At 42.9% G+C, this 20,917-nt stretch overlaps 1 protein-coding gene across 1 annotated transcript in view; it reads left to right on the forward strand.

Moving 5' to 3' along the window:
• Window positions 1-20,658, forward strand: part of zc3h18 (zinc finger CCCH-type containing 18) — a 59,575-nt gene extending 38,917 nt beyond the window's left edge. Inside the window, exons 12-20 of the mRNA XM_057835924.1 lie at window positions 1,916-2,008; window positions 3,964-4,272; window positions 8,510-8,626; window positions 9,008-9,016; window positions 9,203-9,411; window positions 9,505-9,719; window positions 14,556-14,655; window positions 14,994-15,090; window positions 19,652-20,658. Of these exons, the coding sequence (XP_057691907.1) occupies window positions 1,916-2,008; window positions 3,964-4,272; window positions 8,510-8,626; window positions 9,008-9,016; window positions 9,203-9,411; window positions 9,505-9,719; window positions 14,556-14,655; window positions 14,994-15,090; window positions 19,652-19,856 (1,354 nt within the window). The 3' untranslated portion in view covers window positions 19,857-20,658. The remainder of the gene's footprint in view (window positions 1-1,915; window positions 2,009-3,963; window positions 4,273-8,509; window positions 8,627-9,007; window positions 9,017-9,202; window positions 9,412-9,504; window positions 9,720-14,555; window positions 14,656-14,993; window positions 15,091-19,651) is intronic.
• Window positions 20,659-20,917: the final 259 nt, after the last annotated feature.

Raw genomic sequence — 20,917 nt, forward strand, 5'->3', positions numbered from 1 at the left:
TCAAACTAACAATTCAAAACAGTACGTAAATAAAATACTCAAGTCCCCATTCTGTATCTGCAGCTTTAAACTACATTCAATTAATTTAATGTTGTGAATCAACAGTTAAAGTTGTTAAAATTGCTCCCGTTATTCCATAATTTCCCTTCTACTTTCAACATGTGAACGTTTTAAAACGGTTTCATCATTTAAAGACAGATTCAAGATTTTGCCGATTCAGGAGTATTTTAGATAAAAAGTTTATTAGATTCTCTACAACAGAGCCTTCCAGAAAACTCTACTGCTTTAAGATGGCGGCTTTTTACCAACGCCGGCAAGTCTGTCATTTCGCATCTAATTCTCTATACATGTGCTAACGCCGCCGGGTCTGTCATTTTGCATCTAGTTCTATATACATGTGATATCTACTGTACAGTAGCATTGTGTGGCCGTAGTTTGTAGCAACTGGGCGTTGTTTGTAGCGGCTGTCGGCCACAGTCAGGTATTATTGTTTTTTTATCTAGCGGCATGAGTTGAACATGATATTTACCCTGGGTCCATTCCTCATTGCGCCCTGAAGACCGCGCTAACTGTGTTTTAGTTCCGCTTTAGCTGGCATAAATAAATAATCGGAATTTGGATGTTTGTGAATCGTTCTCGAATCTTCCATGGCCGATCGCGAATAATCTAAGAGTCGGAAATTTCGCACACCTCTACTTATTACTATTCATCCGTCACACAGCCGCTGAAACAGAAATGTCGTTTAATCCATCTGCAGGTGACTTGGCCTCTACTTATTACTATTCATCCGTCACACAGCCGCTGAAACAGAAATGTCGTTTAATCCATCTGCAGGTGACTTGGAGATCAGGATTTTACGGCACCCTGCGCTGGGCCTCATGGGAAACGCAGTCTTCCTTAAGGCAAAACACTACCGCTTTTGTCCACCTGCGTCGTTAAAATCGACCAAAACTGAAAAGTTACCGAGTGTTGCTTTAAGGAAATCCATTTTATAGACTATAGGTACAACGTTTAATCGACGTCTCCAAATGATTTTAATCGTTGGGAGACATTGTTTTCCTTTGACTTTCGAATTTTCAGCACTCAAATCAGTGAGCATAAACTCCAGTAGACTAAAACCTGCACCCCCAATTTCTTTTGATTATAAATATTTTTATAAGAAAATAAAATCTCTTTATACATAAGCCCCACTGCACTAGATGCTGCAGGCGTCCACATTGGATTATTGGAGTTTCATACCACAAGTCATACACCTCGTTGCCCTTTAAAATCCAAAAATAAACCGCACTGGACGATTAACTGCAGGGTTCAAAGTGGAGAGGGGGGAATAGCGCCTTATCGGGCCAAAGATTTCAGGAATCAAAATAAGGCTTTTGAAAACATCAGTTTATACAGTGGAGTAAAAAAAGGCTTCTGATCTTTTTAAATGGGAGAACTTGCACAAATGGTGGCTGACTAATTACTATCTTGCCACTAATTACTTTTTGGCCTTAATGTATAGCTGAAACCGCTAATCCATACAACTAATGATTTATAAAGGAACATCTTTAAAATTAATTAATAAAAAAATAAATTAAAATTAAAAAAATTAAACAATTAACATTTTCATACCACTGCAAACTAACAAATCAGGCCAGCGAATAATACATGAATATAGAGACAAAACTGCTTTTGAAACGAGTAATAAGCATGAAAGTGTGTTACATTCAAGAATTATTTAGTCATATTGTTTGCAAACGTTTTGTCTTGGGCCCGCCCCACTAATTGTGAAAATTGGTGTTCACTACAGAATGGATAGCAAGCTTACTTGACAAACGAGGCTCTCCTGATTTATTTTTAGCACTGTGTATAAAAAGCATAACTGTTTATTGTCAGATTTACAATGTTCATATTGAATGCTTAATTATTGTTTCAGGTCAAGATCTTTTTCCACATCTCCTTCACCAGCCCCAGCAGTACAAAGGAATGCCAAAAATAAGCCAGACCTTCCTCCAGTGCTTGCTAAAGGGTAATGCAACATTTTTTTATGTTTAAAGACAGACGTCAGTCATGTTTATTCAGCAAAACTATGTCCCCATTTTTCAAGGAGTGGTTGATTCTTACTGGAATTGCATCCCATCTGAATTTGCTGTGAAGACATTTGCATTGCATGCTTTCAGTTCATACGGATAATAAATATAGCCACCGATTTGTCTTTAATTTACATAAAAAAATATAAATCTATGTTGTACCAACTAACCATGAAGTTCAGAGTTCCTCAATTGCGTACCGCACGCAACATGTCACTTTTGCTCATTAATATTCATGACATTAGCAATTGTTGCTAGGTGGGTCAAGCTCGCGTTTGTCCCAATGCTAAATGCATGTAAATAGTGTACAAACAAGATGTTTACTGAGCTAAACCTACCATTTCTATCCGAAAATGAGGTCCCTGGTGCCAAATTTACTGGTAAAGATGTGGAAGAACATGCAAATGTTCATTTTAAGAGATGGCTTGAGTGAGTGGGCTGAAAAAGCCGAGGTAGGTTTATCGACACCTTTTTCTTGTGTGCGTTGCCTTACGCCACTGACTATGACATTCTCCTGTTTCAACAATCTATCTTTTACCACTATATATGCCATGCTGTCTGTCTTATATATTACATCCTCTGGTTGTCTTATGTCTCTGACCGTTCTTGGGGGAAATTTACATTGTTATTTTTGTGTAGCAAAACTTCCTGTGTCACAAATGGTACTTAGTGACAGCCAACGAACACTTTTAATTTTTTCATTAATAAAAAATCTTAATTCTATAATTTATTTACACTTCCCCTTTACTAAAGTTGTTTTTTTACAACAGAAAAGGTAACAACAGTGGCAGTCAGATACCATATTATTATTCCCACCACCATGCTTGACTGTAGGCATGACACACTTATCTTTGTACTTCTCACCTAGCCGCCACCACACATGCTTGAGACCATCGGAACCAAACAAATTAATCTTCGTCTCATCAGACCATAGGACATGGTTCCAGTAATTCATATGCTTTGTTGACATGTCTTCAGCAAACTCTTTGCGGGCCTTTTTGTGTACCGTCTTCAGAAGAGGCTTCCTCCTGGGGTGACAGCCATGCACACCAATTTGATGTAAGTGCGGCATATGGTCTGAGCACTAACAGACTGACCCCCCACCTCTTCAATCTCTGCACCAATGTTGACAGCACTCCTGCAACCATCTTTCAAAGAAAGCATTTGGATTTGACACTCAGCACGTGCACTCAGCTTCTTTGGACGACCAACCCGAGGCCTGTTCTGAGTGGACCCTGCTCTTTTAAAACGCTGGATGATCTTAGCCACGGTGCTGCAGCTCAGTTTCAGAGTGCTGGCAATCTTCTTGTAGCCTTGGCCATCTTCATGTAACGCAACAATACGTCTTTTAAGATTCTCAGAGTTCTTTGCCATGTGGTGTCAGGTTGGAACTTCCAGTGACCAGTATGAGAGAGTGTGAGGCCTGCACTACAAATTTGAACACACATTGGTCCCTATGCACACCTGGACCTAGTAACACTAACAAATCACATGACATTTTGGAGGGAAAATGACAAGCAGTACTCAATTTGGACATTTAGGGATGTAGTTTCTAAGGGGTGTACTCACTTTTGTTGCCAGGAGTTTAGATATTAATGGCTGTTTTTTTACTTATTTTGAGGGGGAAATAAATTAACTCTATTATATAAGCTGCAAACAGACTACTTTTCATTGTGTCAGAGTGTCATTCTGTCAGTGGAGTCCCATGAAAAGATGTACTTAAATATCTGCAGAAATGCGAGGGGTGTACTCAATTTGGTGAGGCACTGTATCTTCTTGAGATTTGTGATTTACACCCCTAGTAACACCCTGTGTTCTCTTTGAAAATGTATAGCATGATTACGCCTTGGTTTGTCTGTATGCTTAAAACATGTATTTTGCCCCCTATCCATAGTGTGCCACTGAAGCAGGGTGCTGCACCTATTCCACGCAGGGACAAACCTCCTATGAAGAAAGCTCAGACTCCACCACCACCACCACCACCTAGTGGACCAATGAACAGGCCTTTCAAACCCTTGCCAGAGGGAGGAAAGCCTCCCACCAATCTTAGGGAGCCCGGAGGAGTAGTTATTGGAGCCGGTGGTGATGCTAGTGCTGGTGGAGGCGGTGTAATGGTTAGACAGATACCTTCCCGGGAACCCGCGAAACCTTCCAGCCAGAGGGAAGGAAGGCAGAAGGAACGGCAGCAGCATCCTCCTCGGAGGTAGGCAATAATTTTTGTCCATAGGAAATGTTTCATTTCTTAACTGTTCTGTCAGAAATCTTGTTACACAAAAAAAAATCATTGTTTTATTTTTTTAATAATTTTGAATAATCAGTTATCTTATTCAAACTAAGTCTTGTGTTACCATTGTCATTAATCTTGACAAGTATTCACAATGTAAATACAGAATTAGCTCGCACTGTGTAATGGTAGCAAATGAGTTTGACCTTAATCAAATCATGCTTAGCCTTACACACACACACACACACGCACATAGTCTTTCGCATGCGATTAGTTGCGATTAACAGCACTACTGTATGCAATAAATTATGTGCGTAATTTATTTTAAAGAGATTCTTTCCGTGATGATGGAAAGAATGATTGTGTTAGCCTTTGATTTAGTGCAAGTAGTCAGAGCAAGATGATGACTACAATTGTTCTCAATATTTTGCCCACGAGGTGTAGTTTGTACACCCCTGGTTAAGTTTGTTATATGAAAAAACTCACACACACTTAGGGCTGCAACTGAAGATTATTTTGATAATTAATTAAACGATTAATCGGATAAATGTCGCTTTTTCAATGACCTTCACAATTTAATTTGAAGTTGTTTTAGGCATGTTGTAAGTAACAATGTAGACAAAATGGATGACTATTTCCTTCACAAATTATATATAATAGGGTGTTCGAAAAACAAAAGGCCGTTATATTCGTTAAGCTGAGTTTTAATTCAGCTCTACTAACCAAGTCTATTGCACCACAGTTTGTAATTTGCCCTCCGACGTCCCTAACCCGTGCCTCACCACATCAGCTTAGCGTGTGTCGTCGCTTGTGACGACACTCGCTAGTGACCTTATTCTGGCCTTGTTGGTCCCTGATCAGTATGGCGAGTGTACATACTGAACAAACAGTACAAGCAAACAATGCAGTTACTTTACGACAGTTTGTTACTGAAGAAACAGTCTGTACATTGAACGCACCTTCACAGTCTAGCTGCACGCGGTACCGGCAGTTGGTTTTGTGCAATGGTATCAGCTTCTCGCCCCTGTAGCAGCGTGATAGGAGCTTTCACCTAGGAGCAGCAAACTCGACTGGGCTCTGCTGGCAGCGCATGCAAGGGGAGTTGCTATCACATACCTCAGTATAGTGAGGCACGGGAATGGGTCTATGAAAAAATCTGGTATTTCGCTTATTTAATGGCTTTACCAAATGGAATCAATTCAGTACTTAGCTACTTCAAATTTCGAGGAAAAAAAAAAATCACCATATAACACTGAACACCCTAATAAACTGTATAATATATACAGCTTCCTGACTTAACTGTAGTGTACAACTGTACTGTTTTAAATACATAAAACTTTAGGTTCTGAGTATAAAACATGAAAAGAACTTCTCAGTAAACAAATCAGACAAATGTCCTTTTCATTCAAATTAAAAGTGGTGCTGATTGACATTTTTTTATCTTGTGGACAAAGCGCTAAGCGCAAAGATAATTGACTATTGTCTTTAAACAAACTAAACAACAAAATCGAATAAGGAGAAGCCAGACTGCAATTAATCAGTTTTCTTTATCAAACAGTTGTCCATGAATACAATCCAAATCCAATTTCAAAGCACACTCTCGTATGACAATTTGCAGTTTGAATGGGAGTTTGTGTTGAAAAGAGAGTTTAGGATGGACAGTTTAAGCTGTTATATGAATGGGTTTATGTGTGTGGCTTCTTTCTAAAAAGAAATGAGACAACTTTGCTATCTGACAATAACTCATCTAAATATGCTTTTCCAAAACACAATACAAACGGACACTTAAAGAGCATACGACACCAGAAAAAAAGTCTTAAATGGCATTATTATGTGAATTAGAATCATATTTTGAGACGATTCGACCATATACAACAATTTAGCAAAGCACAGATGACGAGAAATTAGTCTTTTAATCTGCCGGTTAGCCACGCCTACAATTATAGGGCTTTAGCGTCCCCAACAGGTGGATGACGTCAGCGGTAGACTAGGCTCATTGGTTTTACTATTCAGCCCATTGAGGGGGAATTGTTCAGAACGAGGAAAACGAGACGAAGAGAGCTGCAAAATGTCATTGTTTCAGTCTCTCTACTCCCAATATTTTTACAGGATATTCTTTTTATCCAAGTATTTTCCCCAATAGCTATATAAATGGCTTGAGAAGGACCAGTCAGCCCGTCGAGGGGGAACTATTCACAATGAGGAAAACGCAACGAAGAGAGCGGCAAAATGTCATTGTTTCTGTCTCTTTACTTCAATATTTTTACAAGATATTCTTTTTACCCAAGTACTTTCCCCAATTGCTAAATAAATGGCATGGTCATGACAAATAACTTGTGCTAAATGGAATATAAAATAATAAAAATCAATTTATTCAAGACGACATTGCAAAATTACTCCATAATGGTCAAAACAGTCGACTTTACCTTTACTGTCACACCTGCCGAACGATATTTTATGACACCTAAATCGGACATATGTCATTACCCTTCCCCGGCTTCGGAGAATGTAAACAGACCAGAAGGAGTGACAGCTAGCCGACATGCTAACCCGAACCGAGGGATGTTTCAAAGTCTTCGAAGTGGAAAATCACACATAACTAGCCTGGATTATTTGACATGACGACCCGGTTGTCGAGTTTCTTTGCGGATCGGCAAACCGCCCGGCGGAGAGCAATTTACAGTTCGTTCCCTGGAGGAGGGTGGCTGGAATTGTTGTGTAGCTAACGTGCTAACAGCTCACTGCTAATGAGCGTGAGGATAGCTTTTTACATGCCTATCAATGATCAAACGTAAGTAGTCCTTTATTTAAAGGAATTTTATAGTGTTTACTTTGTAATCGCTGTATTCGTATTTGACATAATACAAAACAAGATGTTTACTCACTGCCTTGTAAGTCCAATGGTCCCACAGTAAATATCCACGGTGAATGGGAACCTTTTGAAACTCCAAAAAGGCGCATACGCCTCTCCCGCATACAGAATGATTTTTCTGCAGCCGTTTGGCTGGCGTGATGCAAAAAATAAAAGTATTAATCCGCAAAATCAGCTGAATCCTTCGTCCTCATACACAACAGTACACTGTAGCGTGAAGAGGACGTCTTCTACCGTACACGTCACAGCGCCCTCCTCCTCAATGCGAGACCGAAGCCGGAAGTCACTCATTTCCTGGCGCGGGATTCAAAAAACTAAATAAATATAGCGATCGCTTCCACACACATCCAAGCGGTCCATATCATTCAGGAGCATAAAATACCGCGTGTATTATGAAATAAACATGCTTTTTCGTGTCACAAGCACTTTAAGACACTGATTAGAATAATCGCTAAATAGCTTAGTGGTACGTGCTAAGTAATAACGTAAGCAAAGAATACAGACAATACAAATGGCTTCATTTACTCACCTCTGACTGAGACACAGTGGATCTAACAACACAAAAGACAATCTAACTCTCGACATTTCGTAATATTACTGTATTGATTCAGCAACCCACCCTGAGTGTAGCAGTGAATTCGTTCTATCTTGCTCAAACCACTGACGCATGTGCGCGCAGCCTCAAATTACACACAAAGACCCTAACTGGATTGCTCATAGCTGCCGGCAAGAATCGGTTATCAAATTCACTGCCAACTAATTTAATAATCGATTAGTTGTTGCAGCCTTACTTCTATGGCCATAGGGGTGTGCCATCTTAGACACCCCACGATTCGATTCGATTACGATTCAGGGTGCTACATTTCGATTACAGAACGTTGATCAAGGTATTGGCGATGATCACGGTTGTCACGATTATCACGATTATCGAAAAGTAGCCAAACAAATTTATGTCCATTATTTATTTAAAATATCCCAATGATTCAACAGGAACGACGGAAACATGCCCATACACCAAAAAGCTGCCCTTAAACTACTTTTTTTTTTTTTTTTTTTTACAAGAAAGTGCAAAATCATTAACCATTTTAAAGGCAGTACTTATTTCTCAACATGCCTATACAAAACAAGATGTTCTTTTTCACAAGAAGGGGCAAAAACAGCTCTTTCAAAGGAGGTACTTATTTCTCTCAATAATACAATAAAATAATACAATAAACAGTCAAATTTACACTGGTGGAATGAATTCCACATTTTCTGTAAACAAAGTGTTTTTAGAAATAAGACTTCATTTAAAGCATGCCTGTATGCCTCTTTCATTTGCCCCCCCCCCCCCTTCACTTATAGGCGGACTGTGAGTGGGAGTGTTAGTGGAAGTGGCAGTAGTTACACTGGCTCAAGCTCTAGGTCCAGATCCTCTTCAAACTCATTGTCACATTCACGTTCCGGATCCAGAAAATCCAAGTACGTCAACACTGGTCAACACTTTTGTTTGTTCACCTGTTTCTCCACGAGATAAGATAATATAAATAATTTCTTCCTGGAAATTACCTTTATTTAGGTTATTATTAACATAATTGACATCATCATCCATTGGGTAACACGTCCTCATGTGTTCACCCTTCAAAATCTGTTATCCATTCTCACGAAATTTACAATGCTATCTGTATAGCAATTTGCAATTTATGTTAGCCCCCCAAATTCATCACTCTATTCACACATACGCATTTCTTTTTTTGAATGTATACTGTTTACACACATGTTTTACTGTATGTTCATAATGAACACCAACCGTTAATTGTGCAATCTCTGTTTCCACATGCTTGAACTTGGGAAACGTTCCAGGAAGTCCAGGTACGATTGCCACAACTTATATTGTATTAAAGGAAGTGTCTTTGTGTTTTTACTACACTATTGGGATCTGTCAAGTCAGTGAAGCGCGGGCTTGTGTCAACATGCATGTGTGTTGTGCAATGAGCAATTGCCTATGTGATGCAACTGTTTGAGAGTAAGGGGTTCACCGACTTTCTCCTACGACAGGTCTTTGAGTGTAAGCAGTGTGTCATCAGTATCGTCGGGTTCATCAGGAAGCAGTTCAGTGCGTAGTGCAGACTCTGATGACATGTATGCTGACCTGGCTAGCCCCGTGTCTTCAGCCAGCACTCGCTCACCTACACCAGGGCACCCCCGAAAAGAGCGAGCAGCTCCCACCAGGGAACGGCCCCCGCAGAGCAGAGAAAAGAACAGGGGTCAGTGTGAATGCAACACACCGTGGTAATGATGTTAATTCCGTGCCGAATGAGCCTACGCAGTATTTTGATTCAAGTGGTCTGTTATCATAGAGAGGCCTGTGAAGAAAGATGAACCCGTAAGGGAAGATCGCAGGAAGATCAACCCATCTAGTGGTCCACCTAGAGGAGGCAACCCCATGCCTAGACCAGTCCCTGGAAGCAGAGGTGGTAACCCTGCACACCACCCTGCTGGGAATATGCCCCCACCAGGAAACTATGGAGGTCCCAGTTCACATAAAGACATCAAACTCACCCTTCTCAACAAGGTAAATGTTTACCAAGTTCCATTTTGAAAGAAAATTGATTCTAAATTGGGCGTCGGGAACCTGTCTTGTGAGCCATATTTGGCTTTTTTGATGAGTGCATCTGGCTCTCCGCCAACCTGTAATCGCTTGACATGAACGAGCTGTGATGAGCGATAGTGCAATCACATGTTGATCTTGAACACGTCAAATGTCGCAATGAAATGCTTCAATTCGGTGATAATTGTTGGTCCTCCCGTGACGGATTGCACGGAGATGGCCGTTACAGAGCACGCGTTAAGCCTCTGCCCAGCCAGCCGGGGGGCTGAGCTGGCAGCCCCCCCGGGGTATCTATATATATAAAAAAAAAAAACATAGGGTAAAATTATACCATGAAAGTGAACTGATTGGTACCCAAGCCACACAGTTGCGAAATTGGTTTTGGGACTTTTTCCTCTATAGCTTGCTGCAAACTTATATACAGTATTGTGAATGTAACCCCCCGCTGCAGATTGTAAACCCTATTAATGCTTGTCGGCTTAGCAACCGTAACTAAGGGAGGTGGAGGTTTTGGAAAAGGTCAATGGCGTACCGCACGCAACACGTCACTTTTGCTCATTAATATTCATGACGTTAGCAATTGTTGCTAGGCAGCTCAAGCTCGCGTTTGTCCGTAATGCTGATTGCATGGAAATAGTGTACGAACAAGATGTTACAGAGCTAAACCTACCAATTCTGTCCAAAAATGTTGTCCCTGGTGCCAAATTCACTGGTAAAGGTGTGAAAGAACATACAAATGTTCAATTCAAGAGATGGCTTGAGTGGCGAGGGCTGAAAAAGACTGGGAAAAGAGCCGACCTGATCCAGAGGTAGCTTTTTTATCAACACCTTTTTCTTGTGTGCATTGTCTTACGCCACTGACAATGACATTCTCCTGTTACAACAATCTGTCCTTTACCACCATATGCCATGTCTTTCTTATATATTAGATCCTCTGGTTGTCTTACCTCTCTGACCGTTCTTGGGGGTAATCTACATTTTTTTTGTGTGTAGCGATCGCAAATGCTACTCAGTTACAGCCAACGAACACGTTTAGTTTTTTCATTAATAACAAATCTTAATTTTATAATCAATTTACACTTACAACAAATCTTAATTTTATAATCAATTTACACTTCCCATTTACTAAAGTTTTTTTTACAACAGAAAAGGTAACAGTGGCATACCATTTTTTTTTTTTTTTTTTTTTAAACCTGTCCTGTTCAGCTGTTTGACACAGAGAATGGAAGTCTAAGTGCCCGGATTCAGAACAGTTTTAATGTTTCACATTGAGAGTCTGACATACTCCCATTGTGATCATTCAAAATACCTTTTTATTATGACAAAGCAGCGAACAGGAAGGGATTATGGGGGGACAGAAGAAAAGAAAAGAAACACATACACAAACAACAACAAGAAATACATTGAACATCTAAACTAGTTAATAATATGCTGGTGCTATCGTCAGCGAGATGTATTTCCGGTTTACACCATGTGGGGGCCTATTGGCCAGTGAAAGAGGAGAATGGGGGTGGGGGTGTCTATAAGACTATAAGCTAAGTGATTGAAAGGGGTAGAGTGTACACAAATCAGTTCTGTGATCTAGAACCCAGTAATCGTGTGAATCTCTTATGAGTGTAAGCCCGTTGGCGACCAACCCTAGGCCTCCGCATCGCCAATCCCGGCACCGGAGCCCCCAACCCGAGCATGCCCTACCACATCCAGCAGCATGCAAGCCCCACCGGGCGCGCGACAGCCACGCAGACGGGCGGAGAAACCGCGCGGGCGCCAACCCAGGGCCACGGCCCCCACCCAGCCAGCCCGGGGAGGGAGGGCGGGCGGGGGGGGATGCGCAGCCCATCCCTCCTCCCGCCGCCCAGCAAAGGAGCCATCGTCCCCACCCCCGGGAACCAGGGTGGTCCCCCGGGCCACCCGCACGCCCATCAACCGGCCTTCAGGGATGGCAGGAGGGTACGCATCACCAACCCCACGCCTACACCCACCCGCCCGCCCACCCGGGCCACGAGCCACAGCCACAGCCCCCCAACCGGCACGGCACGCCACGGGACCCCCAGCGGTCCACCAAGCCCCAGGCAAGGCAGGGTCCCCCGCCGGTGCAGGCGACACCCCGCTGATACACCGGCGCCCAGCCAGCGACCCGCGACGGAGCGCAGGGCGGATGCCCAGCCAGAGAAGAGAGGGGAAGGCGGAGGCAGGAGAACGCCCAGGAACTGCCACGGGGCGATGCAAGATCGGAGACCCGACCCCCCAACCCACTCCCGCGGCCGGCAGCCGAGGCAGAGGGGAGGCCACACCCCGGGAGCCACGCCATATAGAAAAAGTGTGGAACCCACCTACGACCCTATTACTGTGGCTGCCAGGTTCCCGACTGGCAGCCATCACCCAGCACCGTGATGGGGGTGTGAGGGGAGGGGAGTGCAATGTATGCATTAAAATAGGAGAGCTTGGCTTGGGGCAGTGGGACCGCAGCATGGAGTTTCTGCCCAGCCGCCCGTCCCACCGCCCTATGCCGGAGCTCTCCTGTGGAGTATGATGTGTGTGGTGCATTTAAAAAAGGTGCAGGGATGGCGGGGCCTGTGGTGATGAGGCAGCCGTGAGGCCCCCAACCCCAACAGGTCCCAACCATCCCACAACCTTGGTGTGTGGTGCATTAAAAACAGGGGGGAGTCGGGCTGGGACTGTAAAGCCCCGTCCCAACTCTCCCCAGAGAAATGTATGAGCATGTAAGTGCCAGGGTGAAAAATATTTACAGTGCCGAAGTGAGAAGTGCGTGAGTTAAGAGGCAGGCTCCCGCGGGCGTGGCCCCGCCCCAGACCACCCACGGCGCCTCCGTGACCGCCCACCCCCCTCCCACCCACCGAGCACCCACCCTGCACCCCGAGCAGGCGCCACACCAAGCGCCGGCGACCAGGGGGCGTCCACCCCAACGGCAAGGGACAGCAAGCCTCACCCTAGGCCCCGCCAACGACCCCGCCGGCCAGGGGGCAGCGGCGGCCGCCGCGGCCCAAGGAGGCGGACAGGGCCAGAAACAGACCAAGAGGAGGGAAGCGCACCCCCCACAACCCAACCCCGGGCCAAGAGGGGCGCGCGGTATGGCACCAGAGGGCACCTCCCCGGCACCCGGTACAGGGAGACGCGGCTCCGGCCGGGCGGACCTGGGAGGGAACCATGGCTGCCGCATACGACCCCCGGCCCCCACCCCAACTCCACCCCACCCCGGCCGGCCGGGGAAGGGCCGCGGCCCCGGACCGGCAGCCGCGCGGCCCCCCCACCCGCCCACAACACCAGCGCGCGCCCGACGGGACCCCCCGCACAGCCAGACGCAACCAGACAAGCCCCAGCCGAAAATCCCGGGGGCCAAGACCGGCGGCGGGACGGCCCAGGGCAGGACGCCAACAAACTCCACCTGTACCGCACGCAACACGTCACTTTTGCTCATTAATATTCATGATGTTAGCAATTGTTGCTAGGCAGCTCAAGCTCGCGTTTGTCCGTAATGCTGATTGCATGGAAATAGTGTACGAACAAGATGTTACAGAGCTAAACCTACCAATTCTGTCCAAAAATGTTGTCCCTGGTGCCAAATTCACTGGTAAAGGTGTGAAAGAACATACAGTGGTACCTCTACATACGAATTTAATTCGTTCCAGGACCTTGTTTGTAAGTCGAAATGGTCGTATGTCGAGCAGGATTTTCCCATAGGAATACATTATAATTCCATTAATTCATTCCAAAGCCTAAAAACATACACTAAATTCTTAATAAATACTGCTGGCACTGTTACAAATGGCAATTAAACATAGAAAAACAAATAAGTTATAAATAAATAATTCAGAATAATTTAATAAGAAGAAGAATAATTAATAATTATTCCTGTAAATAATGTAACGAATCGGATTCTAATATGGCGGACACTTTTTACTGTCCCTGAACGCACCGCGAAGCTGACGTCTCAGTGAGATAGGTCGGTGCGGTAGAGATAATACTTTCGTTTTCTTGAGAGCAGTCAACTGCTTAAGACAATGGGCGTTTTGTGTTGGATAAGTTCTTAAATAAATGATAAAAACGTGACGAAGCTGGCGATTTCCTTGGCAATGTTACCACAATAATAATTGTCACCTTAACTTATAAATAGTGGCGAACGGTGGTCGGAAGAGGACCATGGAGCTGTATTGTTGAGCCAGTTCAGGGACGCGCACCCCAAGCTCATATTTTTCTATAACTTGCATCTTCATTTCAAAGGTAAGCATCACTTTTTTCCTTGTTTCTCCAACTGTATCAACTTTTTTTTTAAAACTGTTGATTTCTCACACAAGAAAATCCACCGTGCGTTCGTTTGCAGTGCTGTCATGTCGTCGTATTTCGAGCAACTCGTCGGATGTAGAAACAAATGGCGGCTCAAATTTTACGTCGGATGTCGAAAAGATCGTGTGTCGAAGTGATCGTATGTAGAGGTACCACTGTACAAATGTTCAATTCAAGAGATGGCTTGAGTGGCGAGGGCTGAAAAAGACTGGGAAAAGAGCCGACCTGATCCAGAGGTAGCTTTTTTATCAACACCTTTTTCTTGTGTGCATTGTCTTACGCCACTGACAATGACATTCTCCTGTTACAACAATCTATCCTTTACCACCATATGCTATGTCGGTCTAAAAATAGCATTTGTGCGGTACATTATTGATTTAATATGCAATTTCAAATCAGAATTAAGTGCTTGATCATGTATCAAATTAAACTCAAACATGTCCCACTGTATTTATATATATTCCTTCAAAATTTGTTTTCTTTACTATTTTTTAGCAGCAAGGTGATAAGGGCAGTAGAAAGCGTTATCTCCCCTCTGAGAAAGACCGACCTGGTTCCCCCCTTAGCAAGAGAATGGCTATGTCTCCTGACAGAGGTGAGAACCATATTTCCTACCAAACAGTTGGGTATGGTGGATTTGTTTTTTAATTACCAGTATAATTGAAATTTCTGGTTGAATGGGCAGGGGCAGACTGCAAATGCCTTTTTTACCCCTGAATGCCTTTTTTCCCCTGAAAGCCTCTATCATAACCAAGCAAAGTCTCCAAACTGATGAATGTTTCTCCATTCCATTGTCCGCCATATCTGATGGCAGCAGAAGGCTAGTGTGATGTAGCAATTGTGGTGGCGTTCTAACATTGGTTTTCCGTATAGCTAAAAATGTAGTTAAAAAAGCCAAGAATCATCGCTGACGGGCTTATCAATCTCTTTCAGCTCGGGATAGAAGGATATCTGGCAGACCACCACTGTCCCCTAGAATGGATCGACCCAGAGGGCAGGGACCTCGGCCAGTGGCCTCCCAGGGAGACAGGTTTGTAAACTTTCAGACGTTTCCTCCAGTTTTATATTGTTACACTACATCAAACAGTAATTCTAGTAGTATAAAAGTACGGTTTTACAAGAAGCGTGGACATTTAAATAACTCCCTTTCACTCCTTAATTACATACACAAGCACATTGGATGTGTCATCCTTACCAGCACCTGCTTGGATGTTTGCTTTGGTAACAAGTGTTTGTTTTCAATAAGGAACATGGCATATTTCCAACTCATTACAGGTGCTGTGTGTGAATTGGTTAAGTCATTTACTCTCAAAATGAAGTTGGGTTGATTGGTGACATCCATTTTGAATGTGCTTTGAAAAGCAACTATTTGCCCACATAAATTTATTCAGATTTTGAAAAGTAAAAATATGTAAGTGGACTTTGCGATGTTTTTTTTTTGTTGTTGTCAAAACTGAGGGCTCACTTTGTTTAAGCATTTATGGTTGATCGAGATTTGTCATTGTTTTTTATACCTAAGAAAATTCAAAAAATGACATCGGGGGGTAGTTGGAAAGGGTTTGTATAGTTCCTGACCTGCCACCACTCGATTCTAATGCATCATATACCGAAAGGGTTTGTATAGTTCCCGACCTGCATCCACTTGATTCAAATGCATCATACTGTTTACGGAGAGGTTGGGGTTGGTGGGACAGGGGACACACACCGAGATGGGGAGCCTCGGTCTCTCCTGGATCGATATGGTGATTGATTTTTGAAAAGCCTGACCTGCCACTCGATTTTTGCCGATTCCAGTATTTTTTTCATAACCACCACGAGACACCTCTAATATTCCTAGCAATCGGTCTTTATGGTAAAACATTGAAAATTACCTGTCACACAAACTTTTTTTCATACTAGTGAATTATAGCTTCTTTTACCAACAATTAACATGTAACAAAAAACTTGACTTACTTTGCAAAAGTATACACACGGTTTAAGGAGAAATACTATATTATATCAGGTTTCTAAAGTTTTTCATTTTCACATGTAAATGTATTTTTCTAAAAGCATTACTATGCAACACCTAAACACAAATTCACAATTAAAAAAATAACAAAGCCGATTACGATAAAGTTTTGTGAAAAAGTTTAGCTTGCAATGTTGCCAGAGTTCTTTTTGGCAGCCTTTTTAATTTTTGTTTTAGTCTTTTGGACAAAAAAAATTCTTAATCTTCGTTATCATTTAGTCATTTCAAAATGTGTATGTAAAAAAATTTTTTTTTTTTTTTTTTAATTGTCCAAGAGTCACTGGCGACGCTCACCACACTAAAGGCTGAAGCTAAGGCAAATGCTGTGCTAATGCTATGAGTTATATTTAGTATATTTAACACCGGTAAGGATTGGAGGGGCCAGCATATGCAGGCCGACATACAATATAAAAATGCCACATATTGTGAACAATTGACAGAAACCATGTCGCATTTTTGTCTCGCCTCACAAGAACATTTTAAACGATACAGAAAACCTATTTTGAAATTATGTGTGCCGCTGTGCATGGAGGACGAGGGACGGATTTTGTAACCCGTCATTACGACATTACGTCATTTTTGGTCTGCACTGGCAACACAATAAACCACACATTTCTAAACACGGACGATGGGCTTTCTCTTCCTCAATTCTAAGATTCGATAGCAATTGAATAGCAGTTGAATTTTCATTTTGCCTTGTTGATAATTGCGATGTTTATCGCTTTTTGTCTTACTGTGAAGTAAGAGGAAATAACGATCGGCCTGCCATGATATTTACGTCATCAGGCTTCACGTTGTGATCGAAGAATTCACAGGGCTGCTTTCATGCATGCTGATGAAGCTGGTGAAGTCCCGGACATTGTAATAGGACGCGACTCCGTGTCAGTGTCACCCAGGAAATTGTTTTGAGACGTAAGGGGTACTCGTTTAAATCCCTGGATTTAACCGGAGTTCAGCATATGTCTGAAAGGGGCTCAATGCATGATGCTGCGTTTAATCGACTAGTAAAATACGAAATGTTTAATTATAAGTAGGCGGTTAAAAGATTAAATCTCTAGTTCCTTAGGCGAGGTTCATACCGCAGGTCTTAATGCACAATTTCCGATTTTTTTGTCATATCTGTTTTTTGGCATGCCCATTCAGATTACGCATGTGCACTAATTCGGAGTCCAAGATGCGCACGAGCATCAAAACAAATGACTACACATGCTGGCTCAACGTCATTTTCGGGTGATCATATTTTGATTTCCAAAAAGAGGACACAAATAACAGACATAAATAATCCCTGTTTAGTCTTCTATTCAAAGTTTATATGGATTGATAGAACGCATGCTAGCACTGTGCGTTCATGACGCACACACATACGGGCAGTTTGCCCCGACTCTCGGCCGTGTAAACTGTCTTGAAATATTGCTCATTTTGAGCATAGACAGGAAACCAAGCATTATCAGACTCATCCTTTTTCACCCCCATTAAATTTTTTTCATGACTGTTGTCAAGCCCATCTCTTCCAAAAAAGCAGAGTTTATGCTAGGCGTTAACACTAATAGACAGCTCAAACGTTGCTGTCCTCCGTGCCTCTCTCTCTTTGCTGACGTGGTTGTTGCATCAATTCCGATTTGGGACACTTGACAGATCAGACCGCAACCACATTCTGGAAAAATGTGGCCCAGATCGGATTTTAATCTCATACAAAAGTGACCTAGATCGGATTTGTAATGGTCCACTTTTACGCAACTTCTCCTGTTCAGACAGTCAAGTTAATGCCTCACTTGAGTCGGAAAAACGCGAAAATATCGGATTTGTGCATTAAGACCTGCGGTATGAACCTAGCCTTAGTCATCTCTCTGACTTTTAAATTGTTGCCACGACAACTGAGCCGGGGGAGACTGACAGAGGGTGGTAAGGGGAAGACAGGAAAGCTGCGCCCAGGAGCTCCCAAGAGAAATTGTTGGCAACACTAGAGTGATTATGGATGTGATAATGGAATTGGATTAGGATTATTTGCACTAGATTCGTGTTTTTGCATTGTTTAGGAGCACTTTTCTTTAAATCGACTTTAAAAAATGAATACATTATTCATGTTATTCAAGCAAATAGTTCTTTTTTGATTATTTGAATCGAAAAACTGACGCGTTGATCTGGCCAACGGTTTTTAGTGGGGCCAGTGAACTTAAAAAGCTAATTTCCCTTATTGTCTTCCCCTGGACTATTTTTTTTTTTTTTTTAATAAAATCATGTCATGCTGCTGAAATGTTCATTTCTGACATTTTCAGGAAATCTTATGTTGCTAAATCAGTTCATCCGGAGCACTACAGCTAGTCAAACGTTAACAATTAAATGACACATTTTGACATTTCACTCTTCAGATGGGTGTGTTCAAGCCCGTCAAGGGGGTGGGGGTATAACCGGGTATGTTGTCCCAGGCCTCAGGACCCTAGGGGCCCCTAAATGACCCATAATTTATTTAACTTAACATTCACATATTTCTTTTTTATTTGAATCATCTGATTAAATATTGTGTTCTACTCGACATATACTTAAAAACTTTGACATATGAGATATTTCAATACTTCATATTCAATATTTCAATATACTTTTCCTTTTTTTGCACAATGCACCCCCGTCTTAGCAGAGAATGATTTGACCCCGCTCTGGCGCACTCAAGTGCTACGCATTTTCTTATCTTTGCCAGTGACTGTAGCTGGAGGAGAGCGAGCCTTCAGTAAAATGAAAATAATAATAAACTACCTACGCTCCACCATATCTCAGGGCAGGCTTAACAACCTTGCCATTGTTACCAAACTGCACTATATGGTAAGTTGCGGTGCTCTCAACTCCGTACCGTAGTGTGGAGTGGACAGCTCGTTTGTCGTCATTTCGTCCGGGTCGTCCTTCAGGAAGGCAGCGATGTGCACGTCGGATGGCTTTTTGCTGGAACTTTTATTAACAATGGGGAACTCATAGCCATTCAACTCAGCGCTACCGCGCAACAACTCCTATCTCACCCCCTTACGCTTGCCCACCTCTTCGTCTTCGCCAAATTGGTAAAGCCAGTCATATTGTAGGGGACGGCGCCTCCTTGGGGATGCTGGTAACACCATGCTCTCCATTGAGCGTGAGCTTGCTCAAAAACTGGATTTCACTGTTATAAATGACGTTGCTGTTAAAAAAAATCTAGACGCATCACTGTTTGAGAGCTTGATAACCCTAGGGATGTGGAGGGGGCAGGCACAGTTTAGTTATACTGTTTTGTTGCTTAGCAGGCAGGCATAGCACTCTCAGTTGTATTGTATCATTGCCTACATGGGACAATAGATGGAAATTGTTTGATTGTATTGTACCACATCACATTACGGTCTGTTGAATTTAACTGTCCATCTCAAATAATTTGAAAATTTACACTGTCGTTGCTTGCAAAGCGTTACAGTACTGCGTATGTTGTCGTGACAAGCCGGCGGCAGTGGTGTGGTGGGGGGGCGCATATAATGGTCTCTTGTCCCTGGGCCCCTGCACGTCTGTTGACAGCCCTGGGTGTGTTGACTCATACAATAATTTAAAGATGCATCCTTTTGTTTTGTAGAAAACGTCCACTGTCGCCACCTCCCAAATCATCTGGGAAAGGTTCCGGAGTCCAGTCTGGAAAAGTCGCCCCCTCTGCCCCTGCGCCACCCCCTGCTTCCGGTAAACCCAGCAACACACTGTCTCGGCGCGAGGAGCTACTTAAACAGTTGAAGGCTGTCGAAGATGCTATTGCTCGGAAAAGAGCAAAGATCCCTGGCAAATAAACAAGAACGCTGTCCACTACTCTTATTACTGGTCTGTCAGTTAACAGCCCGTAGAGCCCGGGCAACTCGGAGGTCGGATCCAGTCCCAGCGATTTCAACTTCAATTTTCTGCCTCCAGTGGACATGTACAAATGCTGTATAGTACTTGTGCACATTGTGTAAGTGAACAAGTGGCCTCCACAAGAGAGTTTTCTTCTTGCATCTTTCACTCCCATATTCCCTCTTTCTGCAAGTAGTTGAGGGATTGGAGGAGAATGCTGGGATAGTTTACTGACCAACAGAAGCTGTCACTCTGATATTTGAGTGACAAAATAAAATTAATTTTGTGTGCGCCTGATGACTAGCAGAATTCTACAGAATCTGCTCTCGTTGTTGTCTGAACGCTTTGATTTTTGTCTCCCTCTCGTTTTCTCTATTAAGAGCCAGTCCGGTTTGATGTTGTATCTGCTCGATTTCTCAATCTGTTGTTGAAAAACAAAGAATTTGCAGTCTCTCTCGCACGCTCCCTCAAAAGTGACATCACAACGCGTAGGCCTATCATAAACCAAGGGTATGTCTCACTTTTACAGCGTTATCAGACATGTACAACGAAAACAAAGTCTGAGGCTTAAGGAAACTTCACGGAGCAGTGGTGAGGTTCGCCTTTTTAACAGAAACAATTTTTTCATAGCTCTTCTCAAAAATTATAAACCAATGTTTTGTTTGTGTCATATTTGTAGTTGAGAGGTTGCAAATGGGACATTAGAGACAAGGTATGTCTTGCTTTTGTGACAAAAGCCTAAATAAACTATTTTGATAAAGAGCACAGTTGCCCTTTTTTCCCTCCCCATCTGTAAGGCATGGGTCACTGACATAAAGTACAAATGGTAACATTCTAATGGGCATGAATGCAATCAATTTGTAGCCAATGTTCCCTCTAATTAATGTTTCATGTGTCTGAGCAGACAAGCTCCCTGAGCAAACTGAGGACCACTGTGAGCAACATCAGATGTGTACGCTGCGGCCACACACCTGTATCACGCCTGTTCAAAACCTTGGATCATAGCAAGTTACATTGCTTG

Source organism: Corythoichthys intestinalis, chromosome 5 (genome assembly GCF_030265065.1).
Source record: "Corythoichthys intestinalis isolate RoL2023-P3 chromosome 5, ASM3026506v1, whole genome shotgun sequence".
NCBI classification, from domain to species: Eukaryota; Metazoa; Chordata; class Actinopteri; order Syngnathiformes; family Syngnathidae; genus Corythoichthys; species Corythoichthys intestinalis.